The sequence below is a fragment of the Octodon degus genome, unplaced genomic scaffold (genome assembly GCF_000260255.1).
Source record: "Octodon degus isolate 3935 unplaced genomic scaffold, OctDeg1.0 scaffold00121, whole genome shotgun sequence".
NCBI lineage: Eukaryota > Metazoa > Chordata > Mammalia > Rodentia > Octodontidae > Octodon > Octodon degus.
Window position 1 is genome coordinate 4,909,506 of NW_004524697.1, and position 23,847 is coordinate 4,933,352.

The 23,847-nt window shown below is 34.2% G+C and overlaps 1 protein-coding gene across 1 annotated transcript in view; it reads right to left on the reverse strand.

The window, feature by feature from the left end:
- Galntl6 (polypeptide N-acetylgalactosaminyltransferase like 6) overlaps window positions 1-23,847 on the reverse strand; it is a 1,205,609-nt gene that overhangs the window by 763,906 nt on the left and 417,856 nt on the right. Inside the window, exon 2 of the mRNA XM_004640251.1 lies at window positions 5,292-5,400. Within this exon, the coding sequence (XP_004640308.1) occupies window positions 5,292-5,400 (109 nt within the window). The remainder of the gene's footprint in view (window positions 1-5,291; window positions 5,401-23,847) is intronic.

Genomic DNA, 23,847 nt, shown 5'->3' on the forward strand with positions numbered 1-23,847 from the left:
GAATGGAGGGATTTGTTCTAATAGTGTTTGTAAATAGGATATCATGTCTGCATCTTGTACAGCAATTAACCACCAGGAAGAATGTATGCAATGTGTTAATTATTGAAACGGTCCTACTGATTTGGTTTGAAACTGTCTCATTGCTATTGTTTCTCAATAAAATTATGGAAAAAAAAATAAAAGCAACATTCCTTCCAAAAAAAAAGAAAAATAGTTAATAGTAATCAAATCATTTTATGAAACTATCATTATGTCGTTACCAAAAGTTGACAAGGATATTACAGAAAAAAATTATGGACAAGATTAAATAATTAATTAATTCATGAGTACAGACTTCAAAATGTTATTGGTAAATGAAACACAGTGAATAATGAAAGGACAAATTTAGTCCAGGTTCATGAGTTTGCTTTCTATTATGAAAGAAGTATAGTTTATACAAATAACATATTAAGGAGAAAACTATTAACCATACTAATTTATGCAAGAAAATACTTCCTAAAATAATTTTTTTTATTTCAAAAACAAAATTCACGAACTCTCAGCAACCAAGGTCAGAAGATTAAATATATTTGTTACAACATAAAGAAGTTTCATATGAGGTTAATAAATGGCAAAGTACTTATATTTGATAGAAAGATAAACAGGAACATAAACACAAATTTTAAAAGGAATATTCATTTTCTATTGTAAGAGCACAGCCATTATTACCAACTACTGGAAGTTACACTGATGCTCTTACCATGCATAGAAAAAAGGAATAAAGAATGGAAATTTTGCGATCAATCAGGGAAAAATTAAAACCGTGAATCTCTATACTTAGAGTCCCCAAATATCTTCCACTCATGTCACATTAATTAATAGAAAATTTTAGACAATTTTAAAAATTAATACTAAAACAACATGTATTTCTAGACATCAGCTACAATGTGTAGTATAAATAATGTAAAAATGGATAAAACATCAAAATAATATTAGTTTTCTAACATTAACATAAAAAACTAAGTATACAATTATAAACTCATTTTTAAATTTAATAATAGAAAAAATTAGGCACAGCATTGAATGGATAACTATCAAACTGGAAAATAGTCATCATATCAAATTATCATACTGGATCATATCAATTATTCTCTAATTTATCAAGATGTTGAATATACCTGAAAAATTCCAGTTATTTTGGCATATCAGTGAATGTGTATGTGCAACTTGAATCTGAGTCTAGGATTGTAAGGAAGGATCCCATACATGAATGGTAATCATGCCAACAGAGAGCAAGAAAATGTTCTTTAACAGATACCAGCTCTAATAGATATCAGTAATTGTCATCAGAATATTCTATATAATTTATTACTTATTTTTGCAGAATTGGGGATTGAACTCAGGTCCTTGCGCTTGCCACAGAAGCACTTATTCCACTGAGCCACCTCCCCAGCCCCAATTTATTACATTTTTATATGAAAATATTTATTCATAAAATAGAATTATAAACCCAGGATCAGCAACTTAATTTATAGAGCAAATGCTTCCAGTAAGAGAAGAATAAAAACTTCTAAAGTTCATAAAAACTAAATAAATATTGGATCCTTCATATTTAAAAATGAAGACAAGATGGATTTATGATTAAAAATGTAAAATTATTAATGATGTAAAAGATAGCATAGAACATCACTATGATCAATACTTTAGAAAATTTCTTTTGCATTTAACTACATCAAACTTAAGATCTATTTCTTAAATTGTACATGGAGATGTTTAATTCTGCAAAATGTGAGGGGTTTTTGTGACATGTAACCATCCAAGGCTGTCATGAAACCTAAACTAACAGCACTGTGTGAGTCCAGAGGGCAAAGAAATTAGATACTGGTAAGAGAAATAAACAAGAATTTTACCAAAAATTGCAGAAGCAATGGGACATAGATATAAAAATATTAATCACATTAAAATTAGTGAAATGACAATCTGAATGATAATGAGGTACCACTTCATGCCATCAAATTGAAAAACAATATTTAGACAACATTAACTATTGACAGTGCTATACAGTATTGGGAATTCATTCCATTATTGATTGAAATGAAATTGTAAGAACAACTTGGAAAAGGTTTGTCATGGTCAAATAAAGTTGAAATGTGGATTCCCTGGACAGACAAATCTATTATTAAATAAATACCATAATAAAACAGTATCTCCACCTCAAGACAATCTGCAGGAAATCTTACAGGAATATTACAACGAATAATGCCAGCCTGGAAGTGATCCAAATGTTCCAGAAGAAGAGAATTTATAGAAATTTAAACAGTAAAAAAGTATCAGCTCATGTTGCATATACTGACATAGATTAATCCTAAAAAGTAATTTTGACTTCAATAATAAATTAATAAAATATGGCTCAATTTTCAGAGAAAGCTCAAACACAGGCAAAGTGTAACAGTGTTTGTTTAAAGATAAATACACAGATGGTAATTAACTCTGGAGAAAAGGAATTAAACACAAAATTTAAGTCTTAGAAAGTAACAGCAAAAATAATTCTTCTTGGCCTGGTTCCATGATACCTTGATTGTTTTTTTTTAAATATTTGACTATGCTCCTCAGTGTGTGTGTGTGTGTGTGTGTGTGTGTGTGTGTGTGTGTTAAAACACTTGCTTATGATATGGTATACCATATAAAAGTTTAAAAAATCCAATCTGTTGCCGTACTTCATTTCTCCAAGGGAATCATGTAAAAGTCACAAATTAGTTTTAATTGACTAATTAATTGGCACAGGGTCTTGCTACACAACTCAGAGCCATAGTGATCGTCCTGTCTCAGCTGCCCCAGCGCTGGAATATCGGTGTGCACAGCAAGCCCAGCTTTGGTGGCCAGCTCAGCATGCGGCTGGCACAGCATGCGGGTATCAGGAATCAAAGCCTGTTTTATTGCGCTTGCCAGGCAGGAGCTTAGAGCACTGAGCTATCTCCTTAGCCATACAAGGTTTTAAATTGAACAAAAAAATTTGTGTTGAAAATCTTTATTATCATCACATTTCCTTGTCAGTTTTCTCTTGATCCATGTGCAGATAAGAATGTAAAGTGTTTATGTATCTACATGTTTAAGAGGATGAAATGAAGCAGAAATAATTGTGCAGATTTTTGAATTCAAAACCTATTGGTCTAAACAGAAGATTGGAACAACCATTTGTATAAAAGTAGCTTAGATGGATTAATAAATACTAATATAATTTGCTGAATTTCTAAAGTCACCAATTAACTAACCAGTCATTTTAAAAATGTTATCTTTACCCTTTAGGGCAATTTGACATACAAATATAAATATGAGAACATAAATTAATCTGCATAAGAGAACAGTACTAAATAAGTGTAGCTTCGCTACTTTGGGAGACTAAAGCAGAAGGATAAATAAATACAAAAAAGTTAGGATTTGAATCGAGGTATGGGGGTAGGCAAGATAGCTCAGTGGTCTAAAGCACCTGCTTAGGCATGGTAAGGGGACCACAGTTCAATCCCTGGCACCACATGCCATACCAGCCCCACCCTCAGGGTCGGCTGAGCTGCCAAAAAAAAAAAAAAAAAAAACCAAAAAACAAAACTGAATTGAAGGGGGCCGAGGAGATGGCTCAGTGGAATAAGCACTTCCCTGGCAAGCGCAAAGGCATGAGTTCAATCCCTGGTTGCACAAAAAAATAAACAAATAAATAAATAAAATAAAAAATAAACTGAATTGAGGTATCTCTCTCTCTCCCCCATTTATTTCTTCATTATTATTCAATACTGTACAAATATTACTCTATGATATTAGACAATAAGGTATAATATAGCGTGATAGATAATGGTTCTTTAAAGGCCAGGGAGATAGCTCCATAGTGTAAGTGCTTGTCTGGCAAGTGCAGGGTCCTGAGTTTAATACCTGGTACTGAAAAAAAAAAAAAAAGTGGTTCTTTAAATGTTATGAGCTATTTAAATTTGCACAAAACTTTAAAAATTCTTAGGGATTAAATTTTATTACAAATTTGGTAAGATAATACCCATCTAAATTGTTGTAAGATATAAATAGTATCTAGTACAAATTATGTATTCCATAAATTATTGGTAATTTTATTCTTAATTTGAAGTAGGTTCAGTTAGTAATTAAATGTGATCATGTCCAAAATACTTGAGCAGCGTCAAATTATGAAGAGATGGTTGGATTAATATAGAGTTGATCATATCAAAACAGACAAAAGAAGATGCAAGAAGTCATGGTTAACATGGAAAGACAACGAAATCTGGAAAAGGTTGATTCTCTTAATATTGTGGGGGCAAGCTACTTTAATGTAATGCGGGGGAGTGAGATTTACTCAGATAAAAAAGAGTTGAGAGAAGGAAATGAAAGAAGACTAAATATGTCAGTTGTTGCTGACTAGAACAACCATGTCAATTTCATGACTACTTAAACACCTCCCCCAGTTCTCCTGAAGGGTGAGAGGGTGGAAGGCTGCCCCAGGACCTAAGGCTGTGGGTAGTCTTAAGCACGTTGCTGATTTCACCCAGATATAGCAACTGCGTGCTGTGACAACGTGTCCACCAAGAAGTATCTGCTCATGTCTTGAAATCTTCACCGTGAAAGAAGAGCTGCATTTGCCAAATAATAGAATACAGATTTCCTACCTTGTATGCCCTTTTCCATCTACTTGTATGCCCTTTTCCATCTTTGCTTCCAACAACCTCATGGTTGACTCTTTCAAGCAAGATGAATTCTTTTCTACTACTTTGTTTTCTAATTCTAATCCAAGATTACAATCCTGCTATGTGTGTTCAAACTGGACTACATTTACCTGCCCATATATTTTGTCAAAAAATTGCCAACCTGAGATTCCCAGCTGCTGTGATTTACAGTTCTTGAAATGACTACAAATTGTGGTATCCCTTAGATAATGCACATTGCCTAGTAATTATAGTGGCCTTTGTACACCTTGCAATGTTGTATGCTTCAGTTCTGATGAGTGAGTCATGCTCAAAATACATGGTCTACCAGGCCATGTCTGATTCAGGAATCCAAATATATCCCCCGAAATGACTGGCAAGGAATTATCATTTTCTCAAAGTATAATGGCTTCCCCTGCAGTTTCTGTTGGAGAGGATACTCAACATTTGTATTTTTCCTGAAATTTGAACTCCTTCATTTCTGTCCATTGCTAATCACCAATGTCCCCAGAAGACAATGTGTGGAAGAAAACACTGATTTGAGACACGGTAAGTGAAAATGAGACGCTACAGTAAGGAAAGCAGCACTTTGGCTGACACTGGGCTTCATACCTGAGCGCATTGCCTCTTTCTGAATGCTCTCATAGTCATGCCAGTCCTTTCTTCTCAAACCATCTGTCCATGAATAGAATTGCCCATCTCCCAGGCCCAGTGGGAACGTCTGCGGAAAAGGAAAGTATTCAGGCATAAAAAGGAGGTACTTTCTTCTGCATGGCAGGCAAACAAGCCGGGTACATAACAGGCAATCAGAGAATATTTGTTAACCAAGTGATGCCTCTGAGAACAGTGCAAAGAAAACTAATGCTAGTGACTAGATAAACACACATTTTTAAATCCTTGTCAAACCTTTAAAATGACAACATTCCTCACCCACAACTCCTACTACTTCCTATTTTATTTATCCCAGAAAACTTAGTAACTTACTGCTGTATCACCTCTCAGCATAAACAACAACAACAACAACAACAACAACAAAAACACTAGGAATTTTCATTTGCCCAAAGTGTAAATATTGGTAATACTAACTATTTTGTTTTAAATTAATTAATTTTGTTTGCAGTCCATGCTTTTTTTAATTTTGATTAACTGGTTTGTAAATGACTTTTGAGCAATATTAGCTATCACTGAATGCTCTCCATGAGCCAGGTCCTGTGTTAAGCTGCCTGGGTATAGCAAGAAGCTTCTTTCATTAATATGTATCATATGCAGATTGAGTTATAAAGCCCCACATTCCTGTAAATTAAACTGAGGTGAGGCCCAGAGAATTTAATAATTTTAATTAAATCACAGTTACCAAGCAAAGATTTGGGCTAATTCTGGTAAGACAGAAATCGTGGTCTTTGTAACTGTAGTCCACCTAACTTAAGTACTGTATTCAGCTAAAGGATAGTTCATGTTTGCATTTAAAGTTGAAATTTTCCCCCATGAATAATCCCTTTTTGCAACACATATTATATATTTTTCTCAAGCCTAACGTATTACAATGGCAACTTGAAAAATCATGCTTATATGCATCTCTGAAGCTACTCTCATTTTGTATTTATTTTTGGCAGCAAGAAACAAATTATTTTGAATGATATTTATTATTACAATCTTGGTAGTCAAGGTAATGTAAAATAATTTTTTTCACTTCTGTGTTACTTATCTATTTCATTTCTGATTTGAGTTTCTCGGAAATAAATAAATAGTATAACTACAGAAGGGAGACAACTTTAAAAAGTACAAAAAATAGTGAATTTAGGGCCGGCAAGATAGCTCAGCAGTCTAAACTCCTTGCTTAGACAAGCTTAGGCAACAGTAGGGGCCACCATGCCAGCCCTGCCCCCAGGACAAGCTAAGCTGGCGCCACCTCCCCCCCCCCAAAAAAGGAGGAAAACAGTGAATTTGATCAAAAGATGAATAATTATAGTGAAGTAGTATTATTTTGCAAGGTTTTCCAAAGCAAATAAAATGCCATAATTGCTAGTTTTAGAAAATGAATCCATTATGCCTATATAAGTATTCACCTTTACTCTGTCTTTATGACTTAAGAAAGGTCACTTTTTAAAAGGATGAAAATAGGGCATATATTTTAAAAATAATTTGAAATCGTACAAAAGACTCTCCAAACCAGATGAAACGTGCACGTTCTGTGAATTTGCTGCTTGTTACAGAGGCAACGACAGCAGCGAGGAGCCGAACGGAACAACAATCTCGCAGAAATTATGGCAGTTAGAACAGGGCACATGAAGAGAAGCGATAAATTTTCAAAAGATGAAAAGAAAGGAAAGATATGGGAAACAAGAAATAAAGGTGGTAAAACATTAATTTTTAAAAGTCATGTGGAGGAGACACAGCTAATATTTCAGAAAAATTAAACTATTTTTCGATCTTAGAAATGCTCTAAAGTCACTGAAAATGTATAATTAAATAATTTTAAAGTGCACAACCTACATTTTTGCATCAACACTAAATGTTGCATTTGCACTGTTACTGAGAACTAATGAAGATGTCCAGTACTGATGTGGATAATACCAACTTACAAACATGACTTTTAAAATTAAAAAAAATTCTTATTTATTTCTTTGTTTGGTACAGGGTCCCGTTATGCACCTTGGACTCAGAGTGATCCTCCTGCATCAGTCTCCCCGTGCTGGGATTATAGGCCTGCACCACCAGGCCCAGATTTGGGGCCGGCACAGCACGCCTGGGGATCTAGGTTGAGCTCGTCATGTGGTTCTGGGGATCTCACCCGGGTGCTGAGCTTGCCAGGCCAATGCTTAGACCGCAGACCTATCTCTCCAGCCCCAAACATGACTTTTGAATTAACATCTTCTAACATAGAACACATTCTTGTGAAATTCAAGCTTTCTCTGGTTAACAATGTACTCTTTCCCCTATTTTGATATGCATAAAGCATAAACTTCTTTAAAGTGTTAAAGAGAGGTACATTGAACACAAATGTTGATATTTACTCTCTCCATAAACTAACTGAAAGTGACAGCAAAGTGCCTGAGGCATCACAAAAGCGGACAAGGGCACTGGCATAAACTTGTGAACAGCTAAGAACTACAAGGAATGTTAGGATATAGCACAGTAAGAGTATATTTTTGTGTATTGAACTTTTTGAAAATAGTGAAGAATTTGAGACTTGATGTAATTCTGAGGACAAGGATTAAAAAAATGAAAGAAATAGAGTAATTTTTATAAGAAGCTGCTGGACTGTCCTGGACTTGCTCTCTCCTCTTGCGAGGTGATTTTGAGGGTCATCGGGTGCATGCTCCACCCCCTGAACACTGGGACAGGAAAGAAGTCTGCACTTGGGCTGTCTGAAACAGTTGAACACAAGGGGGCCAAGCTGAGCTACAAATTAGGCTTCTGTGATCATTTATATATTAAACATGATTCTAGCGTTTAAAACAAACAAGCTACCTCACTCCTGAGATGAACATCCTGTCTGGTTAAGGTTAGCTATCAGTTGCTAGGCAACTTAGTGTTATGCATTGCTATCTTCACAAAAGTATAAATAAAGGACTGTTTTGCTGTGAAAAAAAAGAATATATATATATATATATATATATATATATGTATATAAATGTATACACAAGAGAGTTAGGATAGATATACAACTACTTGCTCTTAGTTCATTGAGAATAAAAGTTTATACTAATATTGTATCGACAAAATATGTCTGCATCTTGCCCTCTGAATAACTACTATGAAGACAAAAAATGCCATACATTAATTATTGTAATAGTCCTACTAGCCTTTTTTGAAACTGTTTCATTGCTATTTTATCTTTTTTTCTCATTACAATTAAAAAAGAAGGAAAAAATAAAATGGAAAAAAAGAAATAAAGGAAATATCCATAACGTGTTCTGAACCTCCCAAAGCACCCCCTAACTAACCTTTTCAATAAAAAGGGTGTATAATGTGTGTAAGAAAAAGCAAAACAAAACACGATTCCTAAAACTGCCCTCCTTCACTCACTTCCAGAAAGCTGCCAGATTGCAATGTACACAATTAGACAAATGATTGACAAGTTATGATTTGCAGAATTAGAATCAGAAGTAAGAGATATGGTACCAAATCTCCATGCATACTTAGTAATGACATTCAAGGGTACTTTATTCACAAGTACCAATAGGCTCCAAGGATTACCAGGCATTTGAAAGAATGTTCAACATAAGATAGACGATTCAGAGGCCAAAAGTAAAAACAAAAAAATAAAAGCCAAAAAGAAGCAGAAGAAATTTATAGCACAGAAAACTTAAAAAAAAAATCTCCTAAGAGCTTTAAGAAAATTATTTCTAGAAATAAAAATTTAAAAAAGCAAGTAAGATTTAAAACAATGCAAGTCGGGGGTGGGGCAGGGAGATAGCTCAGTGGAATAAGTGCATGCCTAACAAGCACAAGGTCCTGAGTTTGATCCCAGGTACCACCAAAAAAGAAAAAAAGTAAATAAATAAATTAAAATAACATAAGCCAAAGAAGTTCTATTACTAAATAGCCAACAAAACAAAACAAACATCAGGTGAGAAAAACAAAATAGTACAATATTGAAGTCAGGTTCTTGGCCAAAATGACAGCAGTTCTGACTGTACAAGAAAAATTGAAAGCTGGGCATGGTGGCACATGACTGCAATCCCAGCACTCTGTGTGGCTGAGGAAACAGGAACTTCCACTGAAGCCCAGCTGTGGCAGTTAATGAAAGGGATACCCTGTCTGAAAATTAAAGATACCTAGGCATGGAGCTTAGTGGGAAGGCCCTGCAATTAGTCTTCAGTACTGTGAAAACCAAACCAAACCAAAACAACAGAATTATGATCATAAAGAAATCAGATTAAAATAAGCTTTTTGACACTGTACTTTTTTTTTTTTCAGTAATTGAACTCAGGACCTTGTGCTTACCAGGCAAGTGCTTATTCTACTGAGCAATCTTCCCAGCCCATTGACACTGTATTTTAATAAATGTTACCTGATGACTTGCTACACAAATATCTCTTCTGTACATACCACCCCTGCTCAGAGCATTACCTGAAAGGTTTTAGAAATATAATTTTTCAGTTCCAGTTTATTCTTATTAAATTAAAAACTTCGAGTGAAGAGTAACACAGAGATCTATATTTCAAGAAGTACTATAGATGGTTTTGAGGTTTGTTAGTGGTTAGAGGCTTCTAAGCCTTCAGAATAGGAAAGTAACATAACTGTTACATTAGGACAAGAGCTAAAATTCTTTTGGATAACATGTGTCACAATGTACTAATGACCAGTTAAGGATTTAGTATACTTGTATCCTTTTCAACTGCCTGAATGGTAGGTGAATAAGCCTAAATCAATCCCAATGGATTCGTACACAATTATCTTGTTTCAGAAAGATTAATAATCCAGTAAATGATCCATTAGTAATCTGACCTTTCCTTTCACCAAAGCAATCTCCATTGCCCAGATCCATTTGCTTATCTTCAGGGTTATCACAGCGTATGCCTCTATACGATTAGGCTGGCACAGACCTATTATCTATGACCTTGTGAAATAAGTGTGAAGTATATTGAGCCTTCATGAAACATATATTTCAGACTTGTCCTTAGGTCAGCCATTGATTTGTGAGCAAGCACCCTTCAGTTTTCACCTTGAGAACGTTTTATTCATTGTCAGGTTACTGCAATGTTAACTGGAAAAAAAAAAAAAAGATGTCAGGGACGTGACAGAGAATATACTAAATACGAACTGCATCTAAGGGTTATAGCCTGAGCCTTTGAAAAAATGACACACTTTGAAAATGTTAAGGAAATAAGTTTTCAAGGATAAAATATCTTTAGGAAATGTATTTAAGAAAGGACAATGGATTTGAGAAGTGACAGACTCAAATACCTACTAGGGTCAGTGTTATGATGCACATGAATGAAAAACTTTGTCCTACTCTATGGACTAATGAACTCTGGTGCTCCTTATTGCAGTTATTAACTTTTAAAATAATCTCCAAACACTTCCTGAGGGCTGTCAACATGGCAACATCTGGCAGGGAAGAACTTATTCCTCGGCTCTTACATTGGAGGGATCTTATGATAGCTGCCAGTGGGGATGACATTGAAAAGACACATTTTTATATCTCTAAAGATTAAATAGTTTACACTCTGAAACTTGTCTTATATATCACTAACCACTTTTATAATCACAATCAACAGTGTATAAATTATTTTACTTCTTTTGATGGAAAATAATGTTATATTATGGAAGGACAATGGATTCCGGATCAGGAGTCATAAATTAGTGTTTCTAACCATAACCAAGAATTCTGTGCTGCTTTTGGGCCTCCAGGAAAGTCACAGATGATGTTAGGCTGATAATGATAATACCTACCTTATGTATTTCACAAGTTTTTATGTAGTAATTCATAGAAAGAATGAGAAAACCATTAGCATAATGTAAGGTGACTTATACATGTGTGTATATCTATCTATCTATCTATCTATCTATCTATCTATCTATCTATCTAGATAGATAGATATCTGCCAATATTTTTCACCATTTCTCTTATTTTTATAGATAGTGAGGGTATTTATCCTGTCAGTATAACATAGTGGTAGTTGTAAACACATACATTTTAGTCTATGTTGAACCAATCATAAGTTATATGGGCCAAGATGTATTATACTAGATGTTAATGTAATATAATAATGGTTATGAGTTCATGAATTGTGTGTAAGCATCATATATTGAAACCACTAGAGGTGTGCTTTAAAATATAGGTCTGTTTCGAAAAAAAAATACAGTGAAAGTTCTGGGTGGGAAAAAGTAGATGATAATAATTAACATTCATTCATTCATTTATTTTTGTAGTACGGGGATCAAACTTAGGACTTTGTGCAGGCACTTGTGCCACTGAGCTATCCCCCCAGCTCTAACATTCAATATATATATCAGGTGCTTAGGGCTCAGAAAATTCTAATTCACATATTGATAGGATTGCCTGACTGATAATACTAATAAGTGGCACATTATGACCCAATAATATTATGGATTGCTGGACTCTCAGAATATTTTGCTGAGTTAACACACCTATAATATTCAAATGATGGAACTAAACAAAAAACAGGATATATAAATGAATGTCCATGTTGTATCTGTGTATTCAAAATGGTTAGGATAGACATATAGTTACATTCTCTTAATGAATAGAGGGATTTGTTCTAATAGTGTTTATAATTAGGATAACATGTCTGCATCTTGTACAGCAAATAACCACTAGGAAGACAGTATGCAATGTGTTAATTATTGAAACTGTCCTACCAGTTTGATTTGAAACTGTCTCATTGTTATTTGTCTGTCAATAAAATCATGGAAAAAAATAAAAATGAATAAAAAAAGAAATGAGAAAAAAATTAAAAAGTATAACACATGATTATGTACAATACATAATACTTGACAAAATAAGTGTCTTTCCATTCTGAATCAAAATTAAAATGTTAATAAGAAAAAAAAAGATTTAAACTACACTTGCCTGTAGATCTTATGATTTAATTAAACTAAACAAAATATGCTAAGTATTATGATCCTCCTATTATTCAGCCTTTATTGCTGCTATGGCTTGGAATGAAGATGTCCCTAAAAATGGACATGTGCAGACGTATTTCTTCCCCACGCAGCAACTGGGAAGGAAGATGGGGGTTGGGTAAGAGATTGGAATGGAAGCACTCTGATATCATGAGTGGATTAATTTACTTAGGGTTTCATAATGTATTGGGCTTTGGGAGGAGGTAGAAACTACGGGAGGTTGGGCCTTATTGGAGCGAGCCAGTCACTGGGGAGTGTCCTGGGGCAGTGCATCTTATCTTTGCCTCTCCACTCCCTCTCTTTCTCATGTCTTGGCTGCCATAGGCTAAGGAGTTTTGCCCTGACAAACGCTCTCAGCCCTCAGCCTCAGGCACATGCAAGGCCTATGACACTGGGTCCATGAAGACACTCTGAAGTTGGGAGCCAAAATAAAAATCAAAGGCCATCTTTTCTGTTTTGTTTATGTTAGGTGCTTTGTCACTTCGATGGAATGCCAAAGCAATTACATAAATTCAGTTAGAAATATGTTAAGAAATAAGGCTAAGTAGGGAAAAGTCATTCCAGGAGACTTTGGACTCCAAATAGTGGGCAAAACGCCATCATTAGGGGATCTAAAAATAAAAATCATTGGAATAAAACAGTATGTAGAAGTTAGTTTGTTATTTTTGTAATAGCTTTCCCCTTTCTGAGCTTGAGCCTAATGCTGGAGCATGCAGTGTGTCACAAAGAACAAACAGAGAACTTCCTGAAAGCTTTATGCTCCTACAAGACATTATGGTTAGCTGGCACCAGACACAAACTAGTATTTCATGCCTTTGAACCAACATGTTCTTTAAATTTTCTCTAAATTCTCAGAGACATTTCTTGTAAGATAATTTCAAGACACTGACAAAATAAGCTTTGACCTGGATTGGACTGGTAAACTTTACCCTCCTGACCTTCCAAAAGAGGATTTTGTGACAGGATTGAGTGCTGACATGGGTGAATCACGCAGCGACCTGCACTGCAGAGGGTAGCTCACAATTTTAGATCTTAACATTTTCAATGGAATCAACCATTCCGAAGGCACATGGCACCAGATCCTGTCTCTGAAACATGAGAAAGACATGTGGCCGCGTTGATCAGCGTCCTACATGGCTTGCTCAGTAGTGCAGGGTGTTCTATTTTTTCTGGGGTAAATTTAATTTGCAGATACTTGCATCTGTGTTGCATCATTTCTATTTATGTTAGTACTTAAAGTCTAGAGAGCAAAGAATGCTTTTCCCACAAAATTGACTGAGGAAGGATTGGATAACTAAAGACAAAAACCTGGACACACACTAGTGAAGTGATTTCTCAAGAATAAAATGACAAGGGGCTGGGGAGATGGCTCAGTGGAATAAGCACTTGCCTGGCAAGTGCAAGGGCCCAAGTTCAATCCCTGGTTCCACAAAAAAAAAAAAAAAAAAAAAAAAAAGAATAAAATGACAGGACTGAGTTCTTACATATGGTAACTTGATGGTACCCAGGTTTAATTTTGAAGATTAAAAAGATAAAGCAACTGAGACTAAATGCTCTTAGATGAGATCATTACTCTGGATGACACACAATTTTGTTTCTAGCAATGTTCATCTTTAGTGTACAAATTGATCTATGGAGTTTATTTACAAGAAAAGAGTTCTGTCATACTTTTTACTTTAATAACTTTTTAAGTTACTATATTTATGTATTAGAAGAAAGACACAATTTGAGAATTATGACATTTCTTCCCTCCTATTCCAGCTGCCCTGCAAACTATATTTTAAATGAAATCTTCACCTCTGTGGTCAGTGGAAAGATTAAATGTCATATTTCTTTGCCTAGGTGAAGGCAAAATCACTCTCATGTTATCATTTCTTGGGATGCTTTGAAATTTTAAAAGATGCTTCTGTGTTTCAATATGTAGGTGAAAGAGAAGAACATAGCATGTATTAGCACATTTTTATTCTAACTTGTCACTTCTTAAGTTTCATCAATAAAACCAAAATACACTTTAAGTTAACAAAAGTTTCTGCTAGTGGCCAGAATCAGTAACAAACTTTTGGCACTGAATAAAGAAGATAATATAAAATATACTATTTTAAGTTAAAGAGAACAGATTTAAAGTGGCCAGTAATACCTTGCTTAATATTAGGCAGGGTTGGGAGCTCAGCAGCAGCCCTACTCCTGCAGACAGACTCAATCTTCATCTTAGCATATGATATAGAATAGTGGCATTATGACCCTCAAAATTACTGTAATTTATACTTTCATTCATCACAACAGAAGCCTGTGGACTCAGCAGGAGCATCTTCCATACCCCTCGTTGCTATGCAGCAGCATACCTTGGAGAAATATCAACGCGATCACATCTTAAAAATATGAAAAGTATGTTGAGAATTTTTCCCATCACAGAATTTTCTAGCTATGATCCCTAAGGGACAAGATGGAAGAAAAGAAAAAGTAAACAAATAAAGAAAGCAAAAAAACCCAGAAACTATCACGAAAGTAGGTAGCACATATGTGACAATACGAAAGCAGAGAGTTTTTTTTTTCCAAAATAGCATATTATTTTAATTTTCAAAAATCTCCTTTTATTACCTTTTTTAGGCAAACATTTACTTGAGAGACATAGGATGTCATGTCTGCATCTTGTACTATGAATAACCACTACGAAGACAATAATTTGCAATGCATTAGTTATTGAAACTGTCCTACTAATCGGTTTTGAAACTGTCTCATTGCTATTTGTTTCGCAATAAAATTAATAAACAAATTTAAAAGAAATCTCCTGTTCCCCTCTTGGTGAAGAATTCATATACTTGTGGTTTTCTACAAGTATTAGGCATAGGTTTTATGACTCGCTGGATTTTACTTTGGGACTTTTTATGAATGTCATAAATCCCATCCTAAACAGTATGTTGGGAACAAAACAGTGCACTGAGATGTCTTCAGAGTTAGTGTTTTCTTACACTATGATTCTTCTTTCCTATGAATCCTATCTCCCTGTTCTTGTCCAAAGGAGAATATATGGCACAAAAATAGGAAAGGAAGATTAGACAGAAAAGCAATGATGTTTGGTCACAAGAGTGATACGGACAGAGAAATCCAATGGAATGTCAGTTTTTTCTTCCACTTGAAGTCACTCAATTGTTTTTATACATCTTCCAGCAAAACAAGTCTTATAATGGAAGTAGAGTCAGAATTACAATTGAGTTTATAAATTTAGCTTAATATTAATAAATGGTTAGTCGACAACATCCTCAAATTTGATTCCTAACCTGGAAATGTCACTATAGAGCATGTTATTTTGGCTGTTGTCACTGAAAATCACTTACATAAAAATAAGCATTACCATCGGCCCCTCACCCAACACACAGACAGGAATGAGACCTGAGTATTATCTCTAGTGAGCCTTTGCTAATTTTGGCTTTGCTATAATTCTATTTACTCATTTATTTTTATTTATTTTTTCCATTTATGTATTTGGTATAGGGTCTTACTGTACAGTTCAGATTCATAGTGACCCACTTGTTTTCAGCCTCCCTATCGCTGGGATTACAGGCGTGCACACCACTCCGAGACTCTCGGCCACGGCTTGCGTGGCATGTGGTACCAGGGATTCAACCCTGGTCCCTATGCTTGCCAAAGCATTTGTTATAATTTTAAACAGCTTTTAAAGTGGTGATATTAAGTTTTTATCTGTAGGAAATTGCCCAAAAAACTGAAAATAATCAGAACGCAGGTTCTTCATACTCGAATAGCTCAAACAAATATGGTCTTGGCTGTTTGTCCTAATAGGTGCTTTAAATTCATTTAATTATTTGGTAAGCTTACTCAAAGGAAAAATATTAAAATTCAACATGTGTTGTTCAAACATTCTTTTTTCTTTACAAGAGTATGGCGACCTAGGATGTAAAATGAATTAACAAAAAGTCAAGTATGTTGTTTGGAGATACGGAGTAGAGTATTTACACGATGCTCTGCTTCCACTACTGATACTTTAGTCCTGGTATAACTGTTCAAAGCACCATTCAGCTAATTAAGTCAACAGGTATGTACTGAATGGTGGCTCTGGCACCTAAAGCATATTGGGATCCAGAAAAAATAAGGCTGCAATTCTAGTAAAAAAAAAAAAAAAAAAAAAGACATTTTTTCAAACAGCATTCACTGAGCACCTACACTGTGCCTGGTGTTGCTGTAGGACTTGGAATTTGGAAGTTACTAATGCAGCAAAACATTCATGCCCTTGATTCAGCTTACATGATAAAACAATAATATTTTTCAAAAATAAACAGATAGAGCATACAATATAACTCTTACTGTGGTTTTTACAAATTTATGTAAGTAATGTGAAGTGACAGAGGAAGGCAGAAATTTGTTGAGTTTAGGACAAAATAAATTTAAACTGCCTAAGACATGAAAGATTTACCTAGGAGATAATTTTATTTTGTGGTTGAATGAAAAATAATATTTTCCAAGTGAAAATTTTCATTTTGAAGTAGTACTTATACAAGTATTTTGCTTAAGAATAGAGACCTTTCTTAGGTAGCTGGAGCAAAGATCTTTTCATGCCGAAACACCATCACAGTGAATATCAAAATCAGGTTATTATTAATAGCATTGGATATTAAGTGTAAATATAAATTGTCTAGAGTGTTTCAAGGCGGGAAGTGTCTCCTCTTCTTTAAATGCCAAATAATAAAATGTCAGGACTTGAAAAGCAGAAGAAAAACTGCTTAAAATCGAAATCTGAAAAGGGTCTTGGACCGTGACTTTCACAGCTAATTATTTTAAATACCAGCAAAGATGTTTTCTAAGCTCTTAATTTAGGGTTTCTTGTTCAACAAATTGTAGACATGAGCGACAATAGATCATTGTGCTTTCCTGGTATCTCCTCTGCACTCTGAAAATAATTTACTTACGAGAAAGCAATTTTGATTATTATAATTATAGCTTGCAGTCAAGAAGCTTTTTTAAAAAAAATTAGAACTAAATTTAAAGCACTCTATTTTATAGGCCATGGATATGAGATTGAAAAGCATATTATTAAGTTTGAAAAAGATTTGTCTGCATTTGCTTATGAAACAAAATTAATAAGCATCTGCATAGTATTTATCATTTCTATATTAAGAGTGCCAACTGCATAGAAATACAATTTGTTCTAGTTTATTGCCTTTGAAATCTTGAAAGCTATCGATAAATAAGATTTCCTATTATTATGGACTTTGATTTATGATAGTTTGACTTAGTTTTTTGACTGAGTAATATGAAAGAGTACAAGTACAATATTTTTCTATACAGTACTCAATAAAGTATAGGAAATAGTTAACATTTTTATAAAATAGGCCTTGCATTGGTGATTTTGCCCAAATGCAGGTTAATATAAGTATTCTAAACACATGTAGGATAGGCAGTGCAAATGTACGGTGTTCATCAGGTTATGGGCATTCAAGTGTTTTTTATTTACTATTTTCAATTGATGATGGGTTTATCAGTATATAATCTGAAAGAAAGCTAGGAAGAATCTATAATGAGTAGAACAGATGCTATGGTGTAAAAATAAAATAGGACATTTTACTTATGTGTAAGTTAGTCTTTGAGCTACACAGCCTAATATACACTGCCCTACAATGCCAAGTGTCTGAAATGTGCAAATAATTCAGATTCTTAACTAAAATAGTGACTAACAGTAAAACTTCTAATGTTTTACTTTCTATAGTTTATAGTTTCTATAAAGTAGGAACAATACAATTTATTTCATGTCTTTCTAAGATGATATGTTATTTAGTCATAAATTATCTATTGGTTTATTTGCTTTTTTGCTTTATTTAAATAAACTGTGTGTGTGCATAAATACCCATTTATGCATATGTTAAACTAACTGAAAATTTAGCTATATTTAAATTCTCAATATAATTTTAAAAACTATTGCTTTGTTTAATGTAATAAATTAACATTACAAAATAAGTAGTCTGCAAAAGTGAGCAACCCTATGCAACCAGGAAAGTCATTCCACTCAAAATCATGGATGGCAATTTTATGCAGAGACAATAAATTTAAAACCATCAAAGAATGCAAAAGGTAGAACACCTCCAATGAGGAGAGCTATTGGAGAAAAAACAGTACAATGACAGGATTCAATGCTTCTTCTTTCTTTCTTTCTTTCTTTCTTTCTTTCTTTCTTTCTTTCTTTCTTTCTTTCTTTCTTTCTTCTTTTTGTGGTACTGGGGATTGAACTCCAGACCCTGCACTTGCCAGGTAGGTGCTTATTCTACTGAGCTATCTCCCCAGCCCTACACTTCTCAATAATGATACTCAATGTTAATGGTTTTACCACACCAAATGACACACTAACAAATTTATGAAGTAAACAGGAACTATCTGCAAGAGACATAATTCATCCATAAATAAATACAGTAATAGTTCACAAGTGCTTCTATTTATGAACAGTTTGACTTATGAACAAAAGCCTTGGGCAAAATGTCTCTCCCCTTGGCGAAGTCTGTATCAGGTGATGAATGAGATCGTGGCCATCCTCTGTGCATGGACATGAATGTGGTCATCTTCCCAGAATTTGGAACAGATTTTTAAACTGAATTCCTGACTTATTCAGATTGGAAGTGAAAGAACAGGAAACAATACCCCATGCAACCAGTGCCTGAAAAATGTAGTTATATTCTTTTCAATCCAAGAAGACATCAAGTCAATCCTGAAGAGAAGGGACAAAGGTGTTCAATACCTACTCCTAAAAGAAACAGTTCAGCAGGAAGAGATAAACACTGAGATTGTATATGTACTAAATGTTGCTGTAATCAATTTCATAATACAAAACTATTGGATACAAGAAGGCAAACATATCAATGCAATTATAGTGAGAAAATTCTCCACTCTACTGACATGAATAGATAAACCCACATGAATAGATAAACCCTTACCCCAGAAATCAAGAAAATATCAGAATTGAATCACGTTATACAAAAAGAGGGATTTAACACATATCAGGTATTTATAGAGTATTTCACCTAACAGCAAAATACATACTTTTCTCAGTAGCACATGAACCAAAATTGGCCATGAACCATGTGTAAATGAATACAAAAGAAATGAAATACTATCTTGTAACTTATCAGCTCATAACAGAATAAAATTGGAAATCAATAGCAAAACGAATCCAGAAAATTTGTGAGCATATGGAAAATATATATGATTAGACTCTTGAATAATCTGTGAGTTGTAGAAGAAAGCAAGAAACAAAGCAAAATATTCCTAAAGTCAAATGACAGCAAAAGCACACACAACAAACTTCATGGGATATAATGAAATTAGTTCTAAGATGGAAGTTTATAGCTGTGACTGCCCACACTTAAAAATAAATAAAGCAATCCAAAGTAAATAACCTTAATGGTGCATCTCAAGGTCTTGCAAAAATAAAATTACCCAAGTCCAAAATTATTAGAAGGGAAAAATCCATCTATAATAGTCAGGGTAGAAATAATGGAATTGAAACTGACAAAGCAATACAAAAGATCGATGAATCAGAGTCATTCTTTGAAATACTAATAAATCCTTAGCTACATTGAACAAAAGAATGCAAAAAGGACTCATATCAAAACAATTATAAATGAACAACACAAAACAGCTTCAGATACTGATGAAATTCAGAGGACAACAAGAAATTATTTCAAAGACTTATAGTGCAATAATGTGAGGAATTTAGTTGAAATGGATAGATTTCCAGACACATAAATTAATGTAATGGAATGATGAAAATATAAAAACCTTGTCTGAACCAATAACAGGAACTAGAAGTAGTAATAAGAACTCTGTCAACTAAGAAATATAGACCCAATGGGTTAACCTCTGAATTTTACCAAAATTTCAGGGAAGAACTAATGCCAGTACTTGAGACTTTTAGCAAAATTGAATAAGAAAGACATTGCCAAACTCATCTATGAAGTTAACATTACTCTCATATTAAAATTAGGCAGCAACTCAACAATAACAAAAGTGTTCCAGGCAAAATTCCTCAATAAACACATATGTAAAAATTTTCAATAAGGTACTTGCAACAGAAGCAATAAATCATTAAAAAGACCATACATCATGATCAAGTCAGCATTAGCCCAAAGATGCAAGGTTATTCAGAATATGTAACTCAGTAAGTGTAACACTCCACATAAGCAGAAGGAAAGATATTAATCACATGATCAGAAAATGGATCTGATAAAATCCAACACATATTCATAATAAAAACCCTAATGAACATAGGCATAGATGGACTAAACCTCAAGCTAATAAATTATTCATGACAAAGCCATTCCCGAAATCATATTAAGTGGGGAAATGGAAACTATTCATCTAAATGAAGAACAGGACAAGGATGTCTACCCTCACCACTACTCAGAGAAATGCAAAATGGAAAGAAAATTCAAACTATTGTTATTGGTAAAGATGAAAACCTCCTTTACATGAGCAACACAAGAAATTTGACAGAAGATCTCCAGAACTAACAAGAAAATTCAACGAAGTGTCAGGATACAAAGTGAGCATTTATTTACACCAATGATGAACCTAAATAGAAAGAAATTTGGAAAAAAAAATCCATTCCCAACAGCTTTAGATATAATTTAAATACCTAAGAATTAACCTAAGCAAGAAAGTAAAATTTATCTATAACAGAAAATGCAGTGCTTTGAAAAAAAAAAAAAAAGCTTGAAGAGGGTATTAGAAAACAGAAGCACATCCCTGTTCTTGGATAGGCAGAATCAAAGTTGTCAAAATGGCCACATTACCATGAATGATATAATAATGCAATTCTAATCAAAATACCATCAGCATCTTTCATAGAACTAGAAAAGATTTCTAAAATTTAGATTAAACCAGGAAAGACTTAGAGTAGTAAAAACAATCCTGAGGAACAAGAACAAAGGAAGAAACATTACAAACCTAGATTTCACGTTATCTGACAGGCTACAGAAAACAAAGGAAACAAACAGCATGATTCTACAAAAATATATGTATCAGTCAGTGGAATAGAATTGAGGATGCAACAAACCTCCCATAGTTTCAGTAATCTGCTGTTTGACAGAGACCAAAAACATTGCTGGGGAAAAGATTACTGCTTTAATGAATGATGAGGGGAAAACTGGTTTCCATATTGCTGTAGTCAGGGTTTGCCAGGAAATAGATTTAATACAGGACACATGAATATATGGAATTATCTTATAATTTTTACCCCAAAACACAAACACAGAAGAGTGCAAGCTATCTGTCTGACTCTGGAGACCCAGAGGACACAGATGAGGGCTTCATTACCAAGGCGATGTTCCACGAGAGTCCAACTGAAGGCCCAGAGTCCATGGCATTGTCTCATGCAAGGAGCTATTAAGGAGCTGTACTACAAACAGGTTGAGGGCTGGGGTTGGAAGCTAGAAAGTCTCTGCCTGCAGGGCGAAGGGTCTGTGCCAGGAAAGCTTAGGGCTCTGCACTGGAGTCGGGAAGCAAAGCCACGTTAAAGACAAAGGCAAAGAAAGACCAGAGCATCCTCAAGAGAACAGCGGTGACCCAGCCACAGCAAGGTGGTCAAGGCCTCCGCAGGCAACACCTATTTCCTATGGGGAAAACAACAGAGCTTCTTTTGGGAAAACAGCAGCATGCAGTTCCCCTCCTGTTCCCCTTCTATGCTATTCTTGTCATCAACAATCCCTGTGTGGGCCTTCCACCCCCACCGCCATGCTCGGTTCCCCAGGATCTTTCCCCAAAATTGACCATTATTCAAACCACCAACCCAGACAGAAGCATGAATTTAAACCCATGCCTTTCACCCTGTACTACAATAAAATAAAAGTGGTTCAAAAGCTAGATGCTAAAACAGAAATACTAAGCCTGCAGGGAGATAAATTTTAGCTAAAACTCTTGAAGACCCGTAATAAGCAAGGATTTCAAGGGCAGTACCCCAGCTGCACAAAAACAGCATCAATCAACAATAAAGGGACTTGTATCAAATTAAAAGGTTTTGGCATAGTAAAAAAACAACAAAAAAGTGAAGAGATAAACTAGAAAAAGGGGGAAAATAATGTCAACTACTGTTTGGACAGAGGACTAATATCTCTATGTATTAAAAATCTCAAAAATAAACCTTAGAAAATAAAAAGACACAATGAATAACATGCAAATAAAGTGAAAATACTTTTTAAAGGGAGAACTGCATATGTCAAAAAAGTATATGTAAAAAAATGTTTAGCATCTTTGACCATTAGAAAAAAGAGAACACAAACAAGACCAAGTTTCTTTGTCATCCCTGTTAGAATAGCTATATAATCAACAACAACAACAACAAATAAAACAAAGCCTAGAAAGATTTTGGTACAAAAAAGTCTTTTTATATTGCTGGCAGGTATAAAAATCAATGCAATCACTGTGGAAATAAGTACAAGATTCTTAAAAAACTGAAAAGAGAAATTTCATTTGACCGGGTTATTTCTCTAACATACTTGCTAGCCTGGATACCCCAATAGATAGAAGCACACTGGGCTCATACGTCATTATCTTAACATATGATCAATAATCAAGAACAAGTAACAGGAACAAGGGCTCCTTGGAGAAATTGCTGATTCTTGGAATGAATTAGAGCATAAACCAGGTGAACCTGGTTCTTTGATGGAATGTAAGGATCAAGAAAAAAAATGAATCAAATCCCAATAGAGAAATATTTTATAAATTCTCTTGTGCTCAACAACAAGGAATATCTAGCAAGCCACCTTTCCCTGAAACAGCTAAAGAGACATGAGTATGAAATGCAATGTACTACCTACCCTCCCTAGAAGAAGGTTGTCAGGGATAACAAAGGACATCAGATTAGAACTAAAGGAAAGGATAACAGGGTGAATGTAGTTAATAATTGTATCTAGATTATATATTTATTGGTAATTAATGTATTCTGATTATATAAAATGTTCACAATGAAGAAAACAGATTTAGGGGTTTAGAAGAGCTCCTTATTCTCTTTGGTATTTTTGTAAACACAAGAGTGTTATAAGAATAACGTTCATTTTTAATGACCATAAGTCTTTTACCAATATTTACAGTTGCTTGTACAATTAAATCATTCCATATGTTGATGTGTGTACTTGGCTTTTCAATTCACGACACTGTTGTCGACATCTCTGTTTTTATTGAGATATATACTATCATAATTAATAAGTGTTAAGCAAATAATGAAGAAAGATGGCATAGGTTTTCTCTGTGTTGTACTAGTTTGCATTTAGATGATGATAAACTATTCATTTTAATTATTTTTATTTACTTACTTGTCTTGATAATATTTAAAATTCTAATGCACAAAGGAATCTTTGCCAGCTTGATTGGGAAATATAAATCCATTCAGGAAAATGAATTTGTGGAAGGATAAATATAAATTTGCAAGAAATGAAAACTAAAACAGCAAGCTCTACCCTGTGTTTATTAAGCCTATGAATAAATAAATGAAGTGGCAGTCTTTTTAATTCCTTATTTAATCTTGCATTATTATTATGTGTGTGTATATATATATGTGTATATATATATATATATA